At 36.2% G+C, this 14326-nt stretch overlaps 2 protein-coding genes across 5 annotated transcripts in view; one reads left to right on the forward strand and one right to left on the reverse strand.

Moving 5' to 3' along the window:
• pi4kab (phosphatidylinositol 4-kinase, catalytic, alpha b) overlaps positions 1 to 5673 on the reverse strand; it is a 31340-nt gene extending 25667 nt beyond the window's left edge. For all 3 annotated transcript variants that reach the window (XM_028033667.1, XM_028033668.1, XM_028033665.1), the window contains exons 1-7: positions 5485 to 5673; positions 2821 to 2937; positions 2058 to 2151; positions 982 to 1070; positions 817 to 889; positions 469 to 731; positions 206 to 272 (exon numbers count right to left, since the gene is read on the reverse strand). In XM_028033667.1, coding sequence (XP_027889468.1) covers positions 206 to 272; positions 469 to 731; positions 817 to 889; positions 982 to 1070; positions 2058 to 2151; positions 2821 to 2937; positions 5485 to 5583 — 802 coding nt within the window. In that variant the 5' untranslated portion in view covers positions 5584 to 5673. The remainder of the gene's footprint in view (positions 1 to 205; positions 273 to 468; positions 732 to 816; positions 890 to 981; positions 1071 to 2057; positions 2152 to 2820; positions 2938 to 5484) is intronic.
• Positions 5674 to 7145: 1472 nt separating this feature from the next.
• snap29 (synaptosome associated protein 29) lies at positions 7146 to 12171 on the forward strand. 2 transcript variants are annotated; one of them, XM_028034742.1, is made up of 6 exons: positions 7146 to 7260; positions 7983 to 8213; positions 9045 to 9238; positions 10561 to 10646; positions 10729 to 10833; positions 11168 to 12171. In XM_028034742.1, the coding sequence occupies exons 2-6, from the start codon at positions 7983 to 7985 to the stop codon at positions 11326 to 11328; spliced, it is 777 nt and encodes a 258-aa protein (XP_027890543.1). In that variant the 5' UTR covers positions 7146 to 7260; the 3' UTR covers positions 11329 to 12171. The 2 variants fall into 2 exon arrangements, with proteins under 2 accessions (XP_027890543.1, XP_027890544.1); XM_028034743.1 differs by lacking the exon at positions 7146 to 7260 and adding an exon at positions 7347 to 7524.
• Positions 12172 to 14326: the final 2155 nt, after the last annotated feature.

A 14326-nucleotide genomic window follows, 5' to 3' on the forward strand; every position in this document is an offset into this window, starting at 1 on the left:
GAATAGAGTGAAACAGGAAAGGTCATGTCAGGTCAGCAGTATTTCAGGTATTTAACACAAAAAACTAATCAAAAATTATAGACTGATATGAAACGCTCATATTGCGATACATTTTTCAGCCGTATTGCTCAGCTCTAGTTCAAAAGATATTAATAATTTTGCAGAAGGAAAGTATTCAAGACGAATTGAGATTCTTAACTTTTACCTTCACAGTTATGTAGGCTACGAGTCGTGGTAGAGCAAGGTGACTGGCCTGCTGGGTCTGTGAGAGTCTATCACAAAGCAAATTAAAAGACACTTCATAAATCAGAAAAAATTAAGTCATTTATGAATTAACCAATTCAACCTTTAACAGTAATCTAGTCACACAGGATACAAGAATGCTAAAGCTGTGCAAACACGTTAAACTTTTTGAAAACAACGTTTTTTTGTGAATATCACCAACTTTCTATCACAACGCACACCAACCTGTACAGAGGAATCCAAGCTGCACGCTGAGCGTCTGCACACATTGTTGCCCTGAACCACTGACAGCAGTGCAGACGGCATAATAGAACGAAAGTCGTTGAAGGATCTGCGTCGGATGCTTTCATTTTCCTCCGTGGGGCAGCGGATCTGAGGCAAATCTTTGCGGAACAACTTGGACAGCAGGGCTTCTTCTGAGTGGCTGTAGCGGCCGAAGGCTCGAGTCATGCCGAGCAGACTGGGGATAATGTACCTGCACAGGAAAACTGCAGAAAACAAAGGCGCCCTAAAGCTTTTTTTTTTCAGAAACATTATCTAACAAATTGTTGTTTTTGGAACTTGTGTATGTACCTTTGTCATGATTATCAGGGTTTTGGATTATATCCTGAAATACCCCCATGACTTCCAGTATTGTGCTTAAGATCTGAAGAGAAGGTAACAAATAATATGTTAGCACTTGCAAAAATTTTAACCTGGAGTCAAAAATCATACACAACCACTTCATTTTGAACTGACATCAAGTCGGGACTGGGGTTCTCTCTGAGCCACATCTGATAAAATTGTTACTAGACAAAAACTGAAGTTTTCTGCAACTGGGAGAAAATCTGAAAAGCAAGAAGAGGAAACAAAAAAGTCATAAATATACATTGTACATAAAAATCAACAACATTAAGAAACAGGAAGAAAATTATTAAGAAGTCCCTTAAAGGAGACAGTTTCTAGCTGCTCAGAACACTAGCAGCCAGATATATTACATAACATATTATACTTGCAGAAGTAATGCTTCACAAACAAATAACAGCAGCAACATACTGTATGTCTTAGTAGAGAAACTTCAAGTCATCTAATCTGAGCTTACATACAGTATGACATGATGGTATAAAGAAACCAATAAATGACCACAGCACCACTGGTTTTAATGGAGTGCTATTCCCACCTACTCCCAAACTCTGCTCTATTTTTTGTCCTTCCGCCATTCTAAACTCAGAAATCTAACTGGAAGGTGATTTTCCCTCCTATAGTTCTGATCACTTTTGCTTTTCAGATGAAATAAAACTCAATTCATACCTGCTATGAATCCATTTTGTGCCTCACTGGAAACCCACGTAGTTAATAATTTACTCATAGTCCACTGTAGATCATATTATCTACTAATACAAAGTCACTGAGTTATTTTGATTTGATCGGAAGTCTGTCATTTGTCATAATAACACAAGTGTCGACTGTCTAAGCTAAGCTCTTTCTGAAATGTTTTCTCAGCATTTACGGCCATAACTCACTGAAATACTCACCTGCCAACAATAATAAACTGACTGAAAGAGCTAAAGAGTACAAAATAGTTTATTTACAGGTTTAAAATGGAAGTGGGCTGCAGCAAAATGATGATGCATAGGTACAAACTGAGCCAGAGAGAGCCAGTAGTGGGTGGACTTTAACTTTGACCAGCTGTAATCAGACACATTAAGATCACTGCCTGGATCACTGCCTTCTAAACAGAGTTTTACTTGTAAAACAAAAACGTTCTCTTGGTGCACTGCTACAGCATGTAAAAAGAGGTTACTGTAAATCAAAGGTAAGAGGATTTCACATACCTTTTTCTTTCTTTCCTAACCCTTCTTCGATCCACTGGACCCGTGGAAGGCCTTTCAATAGGCTCAGCAAGTAGGGAACAACCATGTCTTTGTGCTGAGGGAGAAAAGCAAATCATTACACATCACAAACAAACGCACAAGGGAGTACCTTAGTTTACCAAGAAAGTTCTGACAGCTCATATTTATGAGGCAGACTTAAAATCTGACATCCGATCTGGGATCTATATCAGTATTTAACCAACATTAAGGTGAAAGTTAAGCTATCACTTCTATACACTCCCAGGGTAAGGAAGAGTGTCTCAGTTTGATGAGTTTAGAGGCTATTGAGGAAGAATTTATTAAAATTTTGTTACAAGGCTTACAGGGTCAGCTGAATGTCTAATCACCTTCTTAAAGAGATCATGAGAATAAGCTTATAAAAGTGATATGCATAATGTAGAGTCTTGTGAGAGAGTAGAAGCCAGAAGTTGACTGATAGTAGTTAAACGTTAAAGTGAATGCATTTTGTTAAAAACAAAAAATGAAAACAACGTAAAATATAAAGCATTACTTTTTTGTATTAGATTACCATTTGTGCTATTTGGAGTTCACCATGTTAAAAAGTACCAATATTTTTTGTACTTTAAATGTTTTCATGATAAAATGAATATCTCTTCATGTCTGAAAGGAGTGAAACATCCTGCTTATGGACCTACTGGTTTAAATACAAGACCTGAACACAAAATGAAACTACTCTGTTAAGGCAACTCTGACCAACACCTACCTGAAGGCCAGACTCCACCAGAAACACAGCAAGCGCAATAACTGCATCTCTGCGCCGCACGTCTAAAGTGAACACACCACGCACTTCTACTGGACACATACATTGCAGCTTCTGGACCTAAAAGAGAATTAATTTAAATTTAAAACATACACCACCTGACCACAGACAGCAATACAAGAGAAATAGGAAAGTTGGAAAGTCCAGATGTTTTATAATATGTTTAATTTGTGATAAAAAAAAAAGAAAAAAAAAGGGAGGCAAGAATATAAGAACTTGCACGACCGTGATTGTGGATCATTTTTAAAAAATGAAGAACAGAAGTAGAGAGTAAGTACTGAGAATATCTTGAACAGTGAGCATCAAATATTTTTCAGGCACATAGTGCCATTTTAGAGCAAAATCAAGTAACTATGTTACCATCAGTTGTTATAGAAATGTTGTGTATATTAAACATGGCTTAAAAGAAATTTCACTTGAAATTTGACGCTTGGAAATTGCCATCTATCTCTTTGATAACGCCTATTTGGTCCAACACTGTGCCTTCTGCACATCCTCACAACAATGATCTTCTATGATGCCATTTGCAACCGTTCTTAGAGCGTTGGACTGAACAATAGTTTGTACTAACTATGAAGACATGCAGTTCCACTGCTAATTGCTGCTGCCACTAGTCTGGAGGAGCTGAGTGGGAAATGTGTGGGGGTGGGGTGCTCTGTGAGCCGGAAACTCGGCTGGAAATAGGTGGTGCTTTGCATGAGAAAGTGCTTAGGCAATCCTGAATGGCTGCCGCAGGCGATTCAAGGATTTCTCAAACACGCATGAAAGAATCAAAGCAACACTCCAGGTATGTTTTTAATGAGGAAACAGCATTATAACCTGATGTAAAGCCCAAAAAAGTCATTTTTTTTTGACTTTTTTACATAATACCCACCTTTTAAATGTGCAGGAGAGAACTTCAAACAGAGCTCTGTCATTAAAACAAGATCTTGGTGAAAATTCAAACCTTGGATATGATACTGCATGAGCTACTCAAAAAATGCTAGAGTGGAGTATTTAATAACCAAACAAAAATATAAGACTATGAGTGTTCTTTATGTGTAGTAATACTAAATTTGATATCAACCCTAATAATTTATCATCAAACCATACATCTACACAGTGTGCAGTTCTTTCTGTGTCCAATTTTTTTTCCTCCAAAGTTGCAGTGTTTGATTAAAATTCTTGTTTTTCAGTGATTGTATTATACTTTGCCAATATTAGAAACTGACCAATTAACTGCAAGAAAGCATTCATATCTTGTGCTTTCTATGAACACACAATCTAAATTGGTTTAGTATCTATAGCCTTATCTGTTTACCATATCAGCTTAAAAACATATCCACCCTAAAGTTTACAAACACTCATCATCAGCATGACTAATATATCATTTGAGCTTTTAGTGATAAATTTAAACTTTTATTTTCTCAGATGGAATAATTATACAAGATACAACTTCTAAGAATTATGAAAATGACAATTGAATGCTCAAGTTTAACAGCTTAGAAGTAACAAAGACTCAAACACACCTTTGATTAATATTTGAATAAACCTTTTGCTAGTCAACGGAAATGACATGCTTTTACCAACATGCTTCCGGAATAATCCTGGCAGGATATTTACACACAACTCTTGGTAGAAAGAAGCTCCTACGTACAATAAAATAGACAACTAAACTTTGTAGCCCACAGAGACATGCAAATTTATTTCTGTGGGAAACATTTTATGACTCAATGAGAAAAAGATTAAGCTATTTGGCCAGAATAACAAGAGGGATGTTTGGAACAGCTATGGTGAGGCTTTTAAAGCTAGGACCAGATAACATTAAGCAAGTAGAATCCACTTGACTTTGTAGAATATACTTAAATATTGTGGGATACAGGAAATCAAAATATCTCATCGTGATCTGTTATTTCTGATAGGAAGTGTGGTCAAATATCCAGTCAAAATTGATAGAGATGTGAGTGTGTGTATGTATCCAGCCTGTATGTATTCTGATCAAAATCTCCAACAAAAATTTAGCATGTGCATCTTATGCTCGTCTTGAAAATTCACCTTGATGTGCAATGATTTCAGTCTACAAGGTGAACATTTATTTAATTTAGTATGACATGGCAAAGTGTAAACGTGTCACTGTAACTCGAAGCTAAATAAGATAATAATTTAATTGACAACGTATGGACTCCTGGCTCAACATGTTGGACTTATTTTACTACTTGAAATAAAAAATCATAAATAAAGGTCGATATTTGATCTCCTCTAAAGAACAGGTCAGTAATTGTATAAGGAGTGAGCTCTCGTCAATGATCTGTAAACCTGTTTGACTGCAGCATTCATCCAGTCGGACTACTCTGCCAGTGTGATGCAGTAAATGACAGCTCAGCACCGACAGTATTTTCATCTACATCCCACCCCTTCTCAAACATTACATAAAGATACAGACAAAAAAAAAACCCGCAATAGTTACTCCCAATCACCGACGCTCACAGAACCGTCAAAATATTAGCTCTGCTGACAGGTCTGTGATCAAAATAAAAAGACGCCGCCTGTGCGGAAGCGAAGCGAAACCCTGAATACCAACGTTCATAATGACCAACTCGACTAACGTTCGTTTTTCTTTTTTCTCACCTTTTCCAAAGTGGCAGGTCTGTGGGCAGCGAGCGAGCGGGCCAGAGACAGCACTGTGTTGAAATAAAAACCTCTCGAACTGCCTCCCACCAAAGCCATGTTTACGTCTCTACATGAAGCCTGCGGAATGAATTCGCCACTGAGAGGAGTCCGCGGAGGTACTGCTACTAGCGCTGGGGAAGCCGCAGTACGGCAGCTCGGCGCGGACAAACCCAGCCGCGAGTGCCAGCTGTTTAATCATTTGTGGTTAATCTGTGCAAATTACGCAAAAAATAAATAAACATTAAAAGAAAACCAATAAAGAAGGTAAAATATTTTTTTTTACAATTTTACAGGCAAAATAAATTAACAAAACATTATTATTTTTTTATTATCATCTTTAGTAGTAGTAGTAGTAGTAATACTACTACTAGTAGTCGTAGTAGTACCGCTGAAAGGATTTATATAGAATATTTTTTATTGTTCCTGTCTTGCATGTTTCACTAACTATCTAATATCCCTGAATGTTTTGTATATAAACCATTGTAAAAATGTTGCTTTTCTTATTTTCAGGTACTTCACATTTAATTTGTCACATTCATTAAATTAGAATATGCATTCTGGTCTGCTTGTCAGAAAGGTCCTTTTTGAAAACGAACAATCATCATTATTAACAGAAATAAAGATTTCAGGCTTATGTCTGTGTGTAATTAATCTAAAAAAACAGATTTTTTTTCAGTGAATTAATAAATTACATAAATATATTACATTTGTTACCTTTCCATTAATATTAAAATGTATTAAATATAACTGAATATACAAGTAGTGTCCCATTGCACAGTTGTGAGTAGTCCTCTGTTTATCTGAGCAATTTGTTATAGTCCAATACTATTTTGGCTGTTTTTTTTATTATGGTTTGTTGTTGTATTAAGAAAGGGAGATTTCAATGACCACGGCAAGTCTCAAGATTATGCACACAGAGTTGGTAATTAAATTATTTCTGACTCCTCTGATTCTGATAATGTTCATATTTTAAACATTAAGATGTAAAATTATTTTTGAAATAATTAGTTAAATTATTCTTATTCTTATAGACACCTTTATACAGTGTGAAGATTAAATTGTGGTCACATATTTTTTCTAGCTTTCATAAACAATGAAAAGTCAGGTTTCTATATTTCTGAGGGGAATAAGCTATTTGTGAATGTCACAAAAAATCACATTATGAGGAAATAATCTTTTACATTTTTAAAGAAAACCTTTTCACACATACATTGCTTTAAGTTTAGCTTCTTTAACTTTCTTTTTAAAAATGCTAACAAAATATCTTACTTTTCTTCAAAAATGGCTCCACTGGGCAAGACATTTCATATTTCTAAAAGGAAACCGGTTTTAGCATTAATGAACAGGATTTACCTCAAATGGGGGAAAAGGCTCAAGAGAGAGATGTACAAGTGTCAGGAATAGCTCACACTGCAATAATTAACATGATAAAACCTGGTAAAAGACATTGAATAGCTAGAAGATGAAAACTCAAAATAGATTTTATTGCTATTCTTTACTGAAACAGTAACGTACCAGAACATGTCCATTTTAATTTTTCCAGTTACATACGTCTTATTTGTAATTACTTTAAATTCTTTAATTTGAGTAGCAGTTGGCTCCAGCATGTCTGCGTTTTTGTCACGCAGTAATAGCACTTACGACATGACGCAGCTACGTCAGCAAACCTGACAGGAAGTGCTAACCGTCAGCTGAGCGAGCGACAACAACGTCTGGGGCATCGATACTGAAAAGGTTTATCTGTCATCTTGGTCTTTATTGTCATTTTTGAAATGTCATTTAGATTGAATCCAATATAAAAGTAGGAAAAACTTCATTTTTTCAAGTTTTTTTTTAGCTGTAGTTTATTTACTACCGGGTGTGGCCATGGGTCATATCTGATTGGCTGCTTAGCCGTCTTTCTACCGAAAAAGCTTGTCTTTGTAATACAGCTACATTTACAACTAATGATGTATTTAACTGTCTTTGTCACGTAAACGTCGCGTTCATTCTGTGGAGGTTCGTTAAAGCTAATGAATTTATCTTATAAACAAATCTTAAGATTAGCATAATATCTTTTCATAATTAATAAGCTTTGTAATTATAGATAATAGAGTGCGTTATGTAATAGTTACAGTGTTGCTTACTCAGTTATCAACTATGTTACAAAAGCTAACTCTTTTCCAGAGTAAATTACATTGTTGATTAAAGATTATTTCTTCACATGTGTTAAACAATAATTAGTAAAATTAACTGAATGTGAATTTGTCATGTAGTTCATGTCCAGACTGATTGCTTCATTCGTTAGGTCAGCATTTTGATTTAGTTTCACACAATGCCCTTAACTTCACTCAGGAGTTTTACATAACAAAAACATACCAAGGGTAAAAGCTCATTATTGACTAAAGCTAATCCTGCTTACACACTAAAAGCTTTAGATAACACTATTTAGTCAAAACACTGTGTTTCCTTCACAGATGGCTTACCCTACATCCCTCAACCCATTTGCTGATGACAATGAGGAAGATTTTAAGCCCAAAAGGAGTGGCTTTGAAGATGAAAGTGACAGTGGGATGACGGATGCGGAGAGGCAGCAGAGGTACCTTCAGCAGGAAGTGATGCGCACTGCACAGTCTGCTGTGGACAGCTCTTACCGTTCGCTGAGCCTCATCTATGAATCTGAGAAGATGGGTGTGGAAACTGCAGAGGTACAGTCAGATGTCCACAGCAGCACCCATCATTGATATGAAAGTCATGTTCACTGGAGGAAAAGGACAAAAAAACTTAGATCACAATTTTTTTTCCTGAATGGAGCAGTTTTGATGATTATCCCAATACATTTTTAAATTAAAAGACTAGTTCCTAAGATATTATTTGTTTCAAAACAAACTTAAAGAACACATTAAAATTAGTGATAAAACATTAGCTATACCTAATGATTTATTTTAAAAAATTGTGATAAATTAAATACAGATGAATTACAGAAATGTATGGATTCATAGTGACATTTTATCTTGACTTTATTGGTGTACAAAAACCTTTTTCAGCATTGTTTAAAAGTAAAATATCTTTTAGTACAATCAAACTGTAATGGAAATCAAATTCATGCTTCTGTTTATAATCTATTCTCCATCTTGTAAAACCTCTCAAATAAGGTTCTGCCTGTCAGGCCACATGTATTGACTGACTTATTGAATTTTAAAGCCTCCCTATATCATTGTTGTTGACATTTTTTTGTCCCTCAGTAAATTATAGAATTTTTTATATTACTAAGCATTAATGGTAACACTGGGTTTTTAAGGATTCGTGTGAATTGTTCTTTTTCTGAGATCCAATGATGCCACAGTAAATAATTTTTAAAATAAAAGTTTAACAGTTATACAGATAGATAGATTTTGATCATAGAGAAAGCCAAATCTGTGCACACAATTCTTGCTTTTAAAATAATTAAAGTTGTGTGATAAACAGTCATTGCATGCTGTAATTTCGTATTCTTCATCTTTACATAATTTTTTTTAATTTGGCATTTGTTTCTCTAGGAGTTGGTGCGACAGGGTGAGGTCTTGAAGCGAACGGACAAGATGTTAGATAACATGGATGAAGACCTGAAAACCAGTCAGAGGCATATCACCAGTATCAAGAGTGTGTGGGGAGGACTTGTCAACTACTTTAAGGGCAAACCAGAAACAAAACCTACACCTGAAGAGCCAAAGGCCTATCAGGCTAATGAAAGGCAAGTTTCTCTTCCTCCTCTCTTGTGTCAGTTTCTTATCGTCACTTCCCTGTTTGTTGTAGACCAGATTAGTGTGTGTTTATCAGCTCTTGAAGCTTTTGTTAAACAAGAGGTTACTGGCGTTAAAGCACGCTTTCAAGGAAACGGAATATTTTCCGTTGGTTTGAATTAAATCCAGATCATATCATATTGTTGTAACATGTTTTGTTTGAAAATGCAACTTCTGTGATTTTAAGATGAAATTTCAACCAAAGTTTATAAACATAAAAAAAAACATAGGAGAAAAACATTACAAATTGTACATTAATCATATTTAAATGAAAAATTCATAATTTATTTGATTGTGAAGTGTTTTTATGACTCTTAGAGACACTGATACAACATATTATTTAAATGCACAGCTTGAAATTTGGTCAGAACAGATAAAATCATTTCAGGTGGGATTATATATTGCAGGGGTCTCAAACTCAATTTACCCGGGGGCCGCTGGAGGTAGAGTCTGGGTGAGGCTGGGCCGCATTCACACACACGGTCTCCTCAGCCGAACCTTTCCGATTGCCTATTACCATATTTGGCCATAGTCAGGCGCTGTAACAGCCGTAATTGTGTAGTGTCTCTTTAAGATACTCTAGTATTGCTAATGATGTCAGAAGTATGCGCCACGGCTTCTCTGTAGAGAGCGTGGGAGAAACGTGCTAGACGGACATGTTAGCTCCCTAACTTTTTAGTAATGTTAGGGGTTGTTTGGACGCTGCTCAATTTTCATGTCTGATAATATAGTAGCCGTTCAACTGGGCTTTGTAAGTTTGGTGAAGAGCGTATTTATTAAAGGACAACACTGTGGAATTCCCAGTACCAGTGTGGTTGTGAGTTTTTGACCGTCCTGACGAATCTGCCGCCTCCTCTCCTCCCTTAAACACAACCCAAGCGTTACAGCGCCTAACCTTAATTACGTTACACTGGTCAGCAACTTCCGGGTCTAGACTGGATGCTGAAGCACATGAAGCGGGAGCGGCCGCGGAAATTGTTCATGTACCGCATGCAAATAATGACAAATAGAAAATGCAAATAGGCCCGGCCGATGTCCCGCCCCCGAGAGCAATATACTCCACCGTGATTGGTAAGTTCATTCAGCTCCGCACACAACACTGAAAAGTGCCAATTATATCAAACTCGCAGGCAGCACTAACATTAAACTTTCATATTAAGGCGGGGGCACAAACTATCGTCCCGAGGGCCGCAGTTGGCCCGCAGGCCGCGAGTTTGAGACCCCTGATATATTGTTTTTCACTGATTGGCTGAACAATGCTTCCCTTTCGCAGACTACAGACTGCCATGTCTGGTAGCAGAGAACACGAGGACAAGTACCAGGCCAGCCATCCCAATCTAAGAAAGTTGGATACAGGAGGTGAGAGCTGGCACAAAGAAGATCTCAGCTTGATATTATCATCATCATCTGGCTGAAGCTATTTCTAATTATTGTGTTTCAGGTTTTGGAGCTGCTGCATCGATGGATGACAGCTCCTCCAGACAGAATGGATACCCTCAGAACAGATACCTGAGGGACGCTCACCAGACGCTTGACAACAATTTAGGTAACAAAAATCTATCCCTTTTAATTATTATAATTAAATTACTAGTTTTATAGTGTATGTAATTCTGAAAGATACTCTTTAAATCATTATGTTATCTTTGTCAACCCTGAATTCTTTTTAATACAGCTTTTGTAAATGTTAAAACGTGTTAATTTTGCTTTTGGTTTAAGCATATATTCATAAAGTATATCTTTCTATACAATGTATACAATTCTACTTTATGAAAAAATAAGAGATCCCTATACATATGAGATGAAGATTTTGATTTTAAATAGCTCTTCTAATACTTGGTTAACGTAAGAATAATGTCTAACTTTCTCTGTGAATGACTTAGATGAAATGTCCAGCGGCTTGGCAAGACTGAAGAACCTCGGACTCGGTCTTCAGGCAGAGATTAATGACCAGGACGACTCCATCGGATCCCTGCTTAACAAAGTGGATACAATGGATGCCAAGATCATCAACACCAACCAGCAGCTTAAAAACCTTAAATAAGACTCACTAATTCAACATTAGATACAAACTAGCAGTGGGTCACCCTCACTCGGGACCCATCCTGGCCTTTGTCCAATAAAGAGTAGTCTGTTTTATTTTTGTCATTTTTAGTTCATCTCCCACTAGAAAATAACTGTGATTTTTTGTTTCTTTGTCAGGAATTGAAATGTGCTTTTCACATATGCTCTATTTTTTTCTCCGTCGAGTCTCACTACATTTCTGTCTTAATGTTTCATGAAGTGTTTTTTTTTTTTTTTTGCCCAGTCACCAAAGATGTGCATTGGAATGTTTCCTAATTTGCATTTCAAGCAAATTGATTTGAAAGATGGAGATCATTTTAAGATGTAGGTTCTCAATCTGTTTTTATGTACACTATATAGTTAGCTTAAATGTATAAACAAAACACAACCAAACAGAACATTTAGCTGAAGTCACATTTGCCTTACATGTGGTGGAAATGTAAAGTCTTTGATTCCATGTCAGGATTATGTTTCAACCGGTGCTTCTTCCCACAAAATGGTTTGCTTTGAATTTTGTCTTATTTGATTTGCACTGATTCAGTCCTGCACAATTATTTCAAAGCATAAATAGAATCAAAAAGCTATTATATGTTTAAAAAATCAGCAATGAAGGAATAAACCCACTATCAAAGTCATAATGTTAAATATCTACAATGTATTTTATTTCCAAGTTTGAAACATGATTGTTTCTCACCAAATTATTTTATAATTCTGTTGATTTATTTGAAAAAAATTTTAATGTTGCTAAGCAATGTGTAATTTTTGTCACATATGTCATGCATTTTAATTAAATTTGTATGTATAATAAAGAATATTCTTTTGGCACTCCGTCTTTCTGAATAGTATAAATTTTGTGCAATATCAACATTGCCACAAGATGGCGTTATACTGCTTGATCAGCTGCTAAGAAATTGTCTCGTGTAATAATACGTTGTTGAATAAATCTAAGGATTTATTCTAAAAGGATGTATTTTGTGTTAGAACTGCACAAGAAAACATTTGTTATACTTTAATTACAAAGAGAACATTTTAGCTCTCTCTGTTATTAAATTATCTCACGTCTGGGGTGTGTGCCACCTGTGCTGTTGTGAACAGATCATCTCCCTATGTTAGGCTATCCATTCATTATCATTCCTCGGTGTTGGACCAGCTGCTCCCACCGGCAGAACAAGCATTCATCAGCATGACTTGCTAATTACAGTATCAGCCTCCTCAACATATTTCAGCCATAGAAAAGGAAGAAGACATTTTTGTGGTGCCTTAAGCAAAACTCGTTTTGAAGCATAAGTGATGTAGAAAGGAGTGAACCGAAGCTGTCATTTATCTGTAGGAAACATTTTTATATTTCTATGTATTTTATGCATTAGGTTATTTTGTATCATTGTGTTTTACATCTCAGGTGTAATGGCTCAGTTTAGATTTTGCTTTCATGCTTATATTGAGCTGATATCTTTTTGTGTTTTTTTCTACATTTCCTTCCTTCATTTTTTAGAGTTTTTGATCACACCATAGTTCTGAGTCTACACTCGTACAAGTGTAAAATCACAAATATCCGATCAGTGATGCATCAAAAAATGTTTGTCTTGGCATGATTGAATCTCAGTGCTGCAATCAAAACATTTTGCCAACACATACTGATTAATTTAGCAAAAAAGCTGGGTACTACTCTAAGTTGGTTGAAATCTCATAGGTGTCATCAGGATCACAAGTGGAGTTCCTCAAGGCTTTGTTTTTAGACCACCTTTAGTTAATATCTTTATTATCCCCCAAGTCTTATTCTTTCAACGTTTTTTTCAATACTTTTGCTGATAACACAAAGACCAGAATATCCTACAATGTAATGCTCAAAATAAAGAACTTACTGCAAAAATGCAAGATTGAATTCTAAACTCATCAAACTATGGAAACTGTTAGATACTGAAGTATAATAATGAACTTAGATGTCAATGTTAGCTACAAAAAAGCTACTACAACTATCTTAAAATATTACAAGAATCCAGGCTTTTCTGCCAAAACAGGACTCAGTAAAAATGGTTCATTAAGGGACACAACATCTTAGGACACTCATCCAAAATGCTCCTGCCAGAGTTTTAACCAACACCAGAAAAACAGGCCACATCACCACACTCCTTAATTCACAGTATTTAGTTCAACAGTGACCTGTTAACCCAGTGTTGCTTGATTCAAAACAATACTTGTTTTATTGTTGTCAACATGATGATCCTTTGAAATAAACCTGTTTACAGGGGAAACCTAAGCTCAAGGTGGAAGCAGACATCATTTGACTCCTAATAAACAGAAGTTACCTCTTGGATCTTTCCCTTCACAACATACATGTGGACTACAGGAACTCTTTGAACAGCTGTCGGGTAAAAAGCAAACAGTGGCCGTGTTGTGACAAAAGCAGCCAGTGTTCGAATGCCTCGCTTTTCAGGAACTGTAATCCCAGAACACACGGCTGTCGGACCCCATCAGGCACCAAGCCAGGGACGGGCCTACCTGCCCTTTTGAGAAGCAGGAGCAAGGCAGCATGGGGGATGGACTGTCAGGCTGACGGCACTCTACCGCCATCGCTGCAGTGAGAGAAAATAAAGGAAGAGGAGGACTGAGGGAGGAGAGCAAAGACAGGAGGAAGGCAGGCAGAGGAAGCAAACCACCTTAAGAGTGACGCAGAAAGCTTCAACAATCAGTTTTCTAATAAAGATATTTTTAAACACATTTGTATAAGTGGATTTGAGATTTTGTGATCTTATGATCTTTAAACAAAATCATTTTATATTCTTAAAGTGGCTTTAACTAACTGACTCAATATTCTAATCAGAACTAATTGTACAAAATTATATCAACTGTTTGAAATCTTTTATAACATAATGGCTTTTTTTTTTATTAAGTGGGTAATGCGAAGTAGGTATCAGTAGTCAGTACCTTACCAGCTACAAGCTGATTTTTTTTAAGTTTAAATAAATGTGTAAAGTCTC

This window comes from Xiphophorus couchianus, chromosome 12 (genome assembly GCF_001444195.1).
Source record: "Xiphophorus couchianus chromosome 12, X_couchianus-1.0, whole genome shotgun sequence".
Classification (NCBI taxonomy): domain Eukaryota; kingdom Metazoa; phylum Chordata; class Actinopteri; order Cyprinodontiformes; family Poeciliidae; genus Xiphophorus; species Xiphophorus couchianus.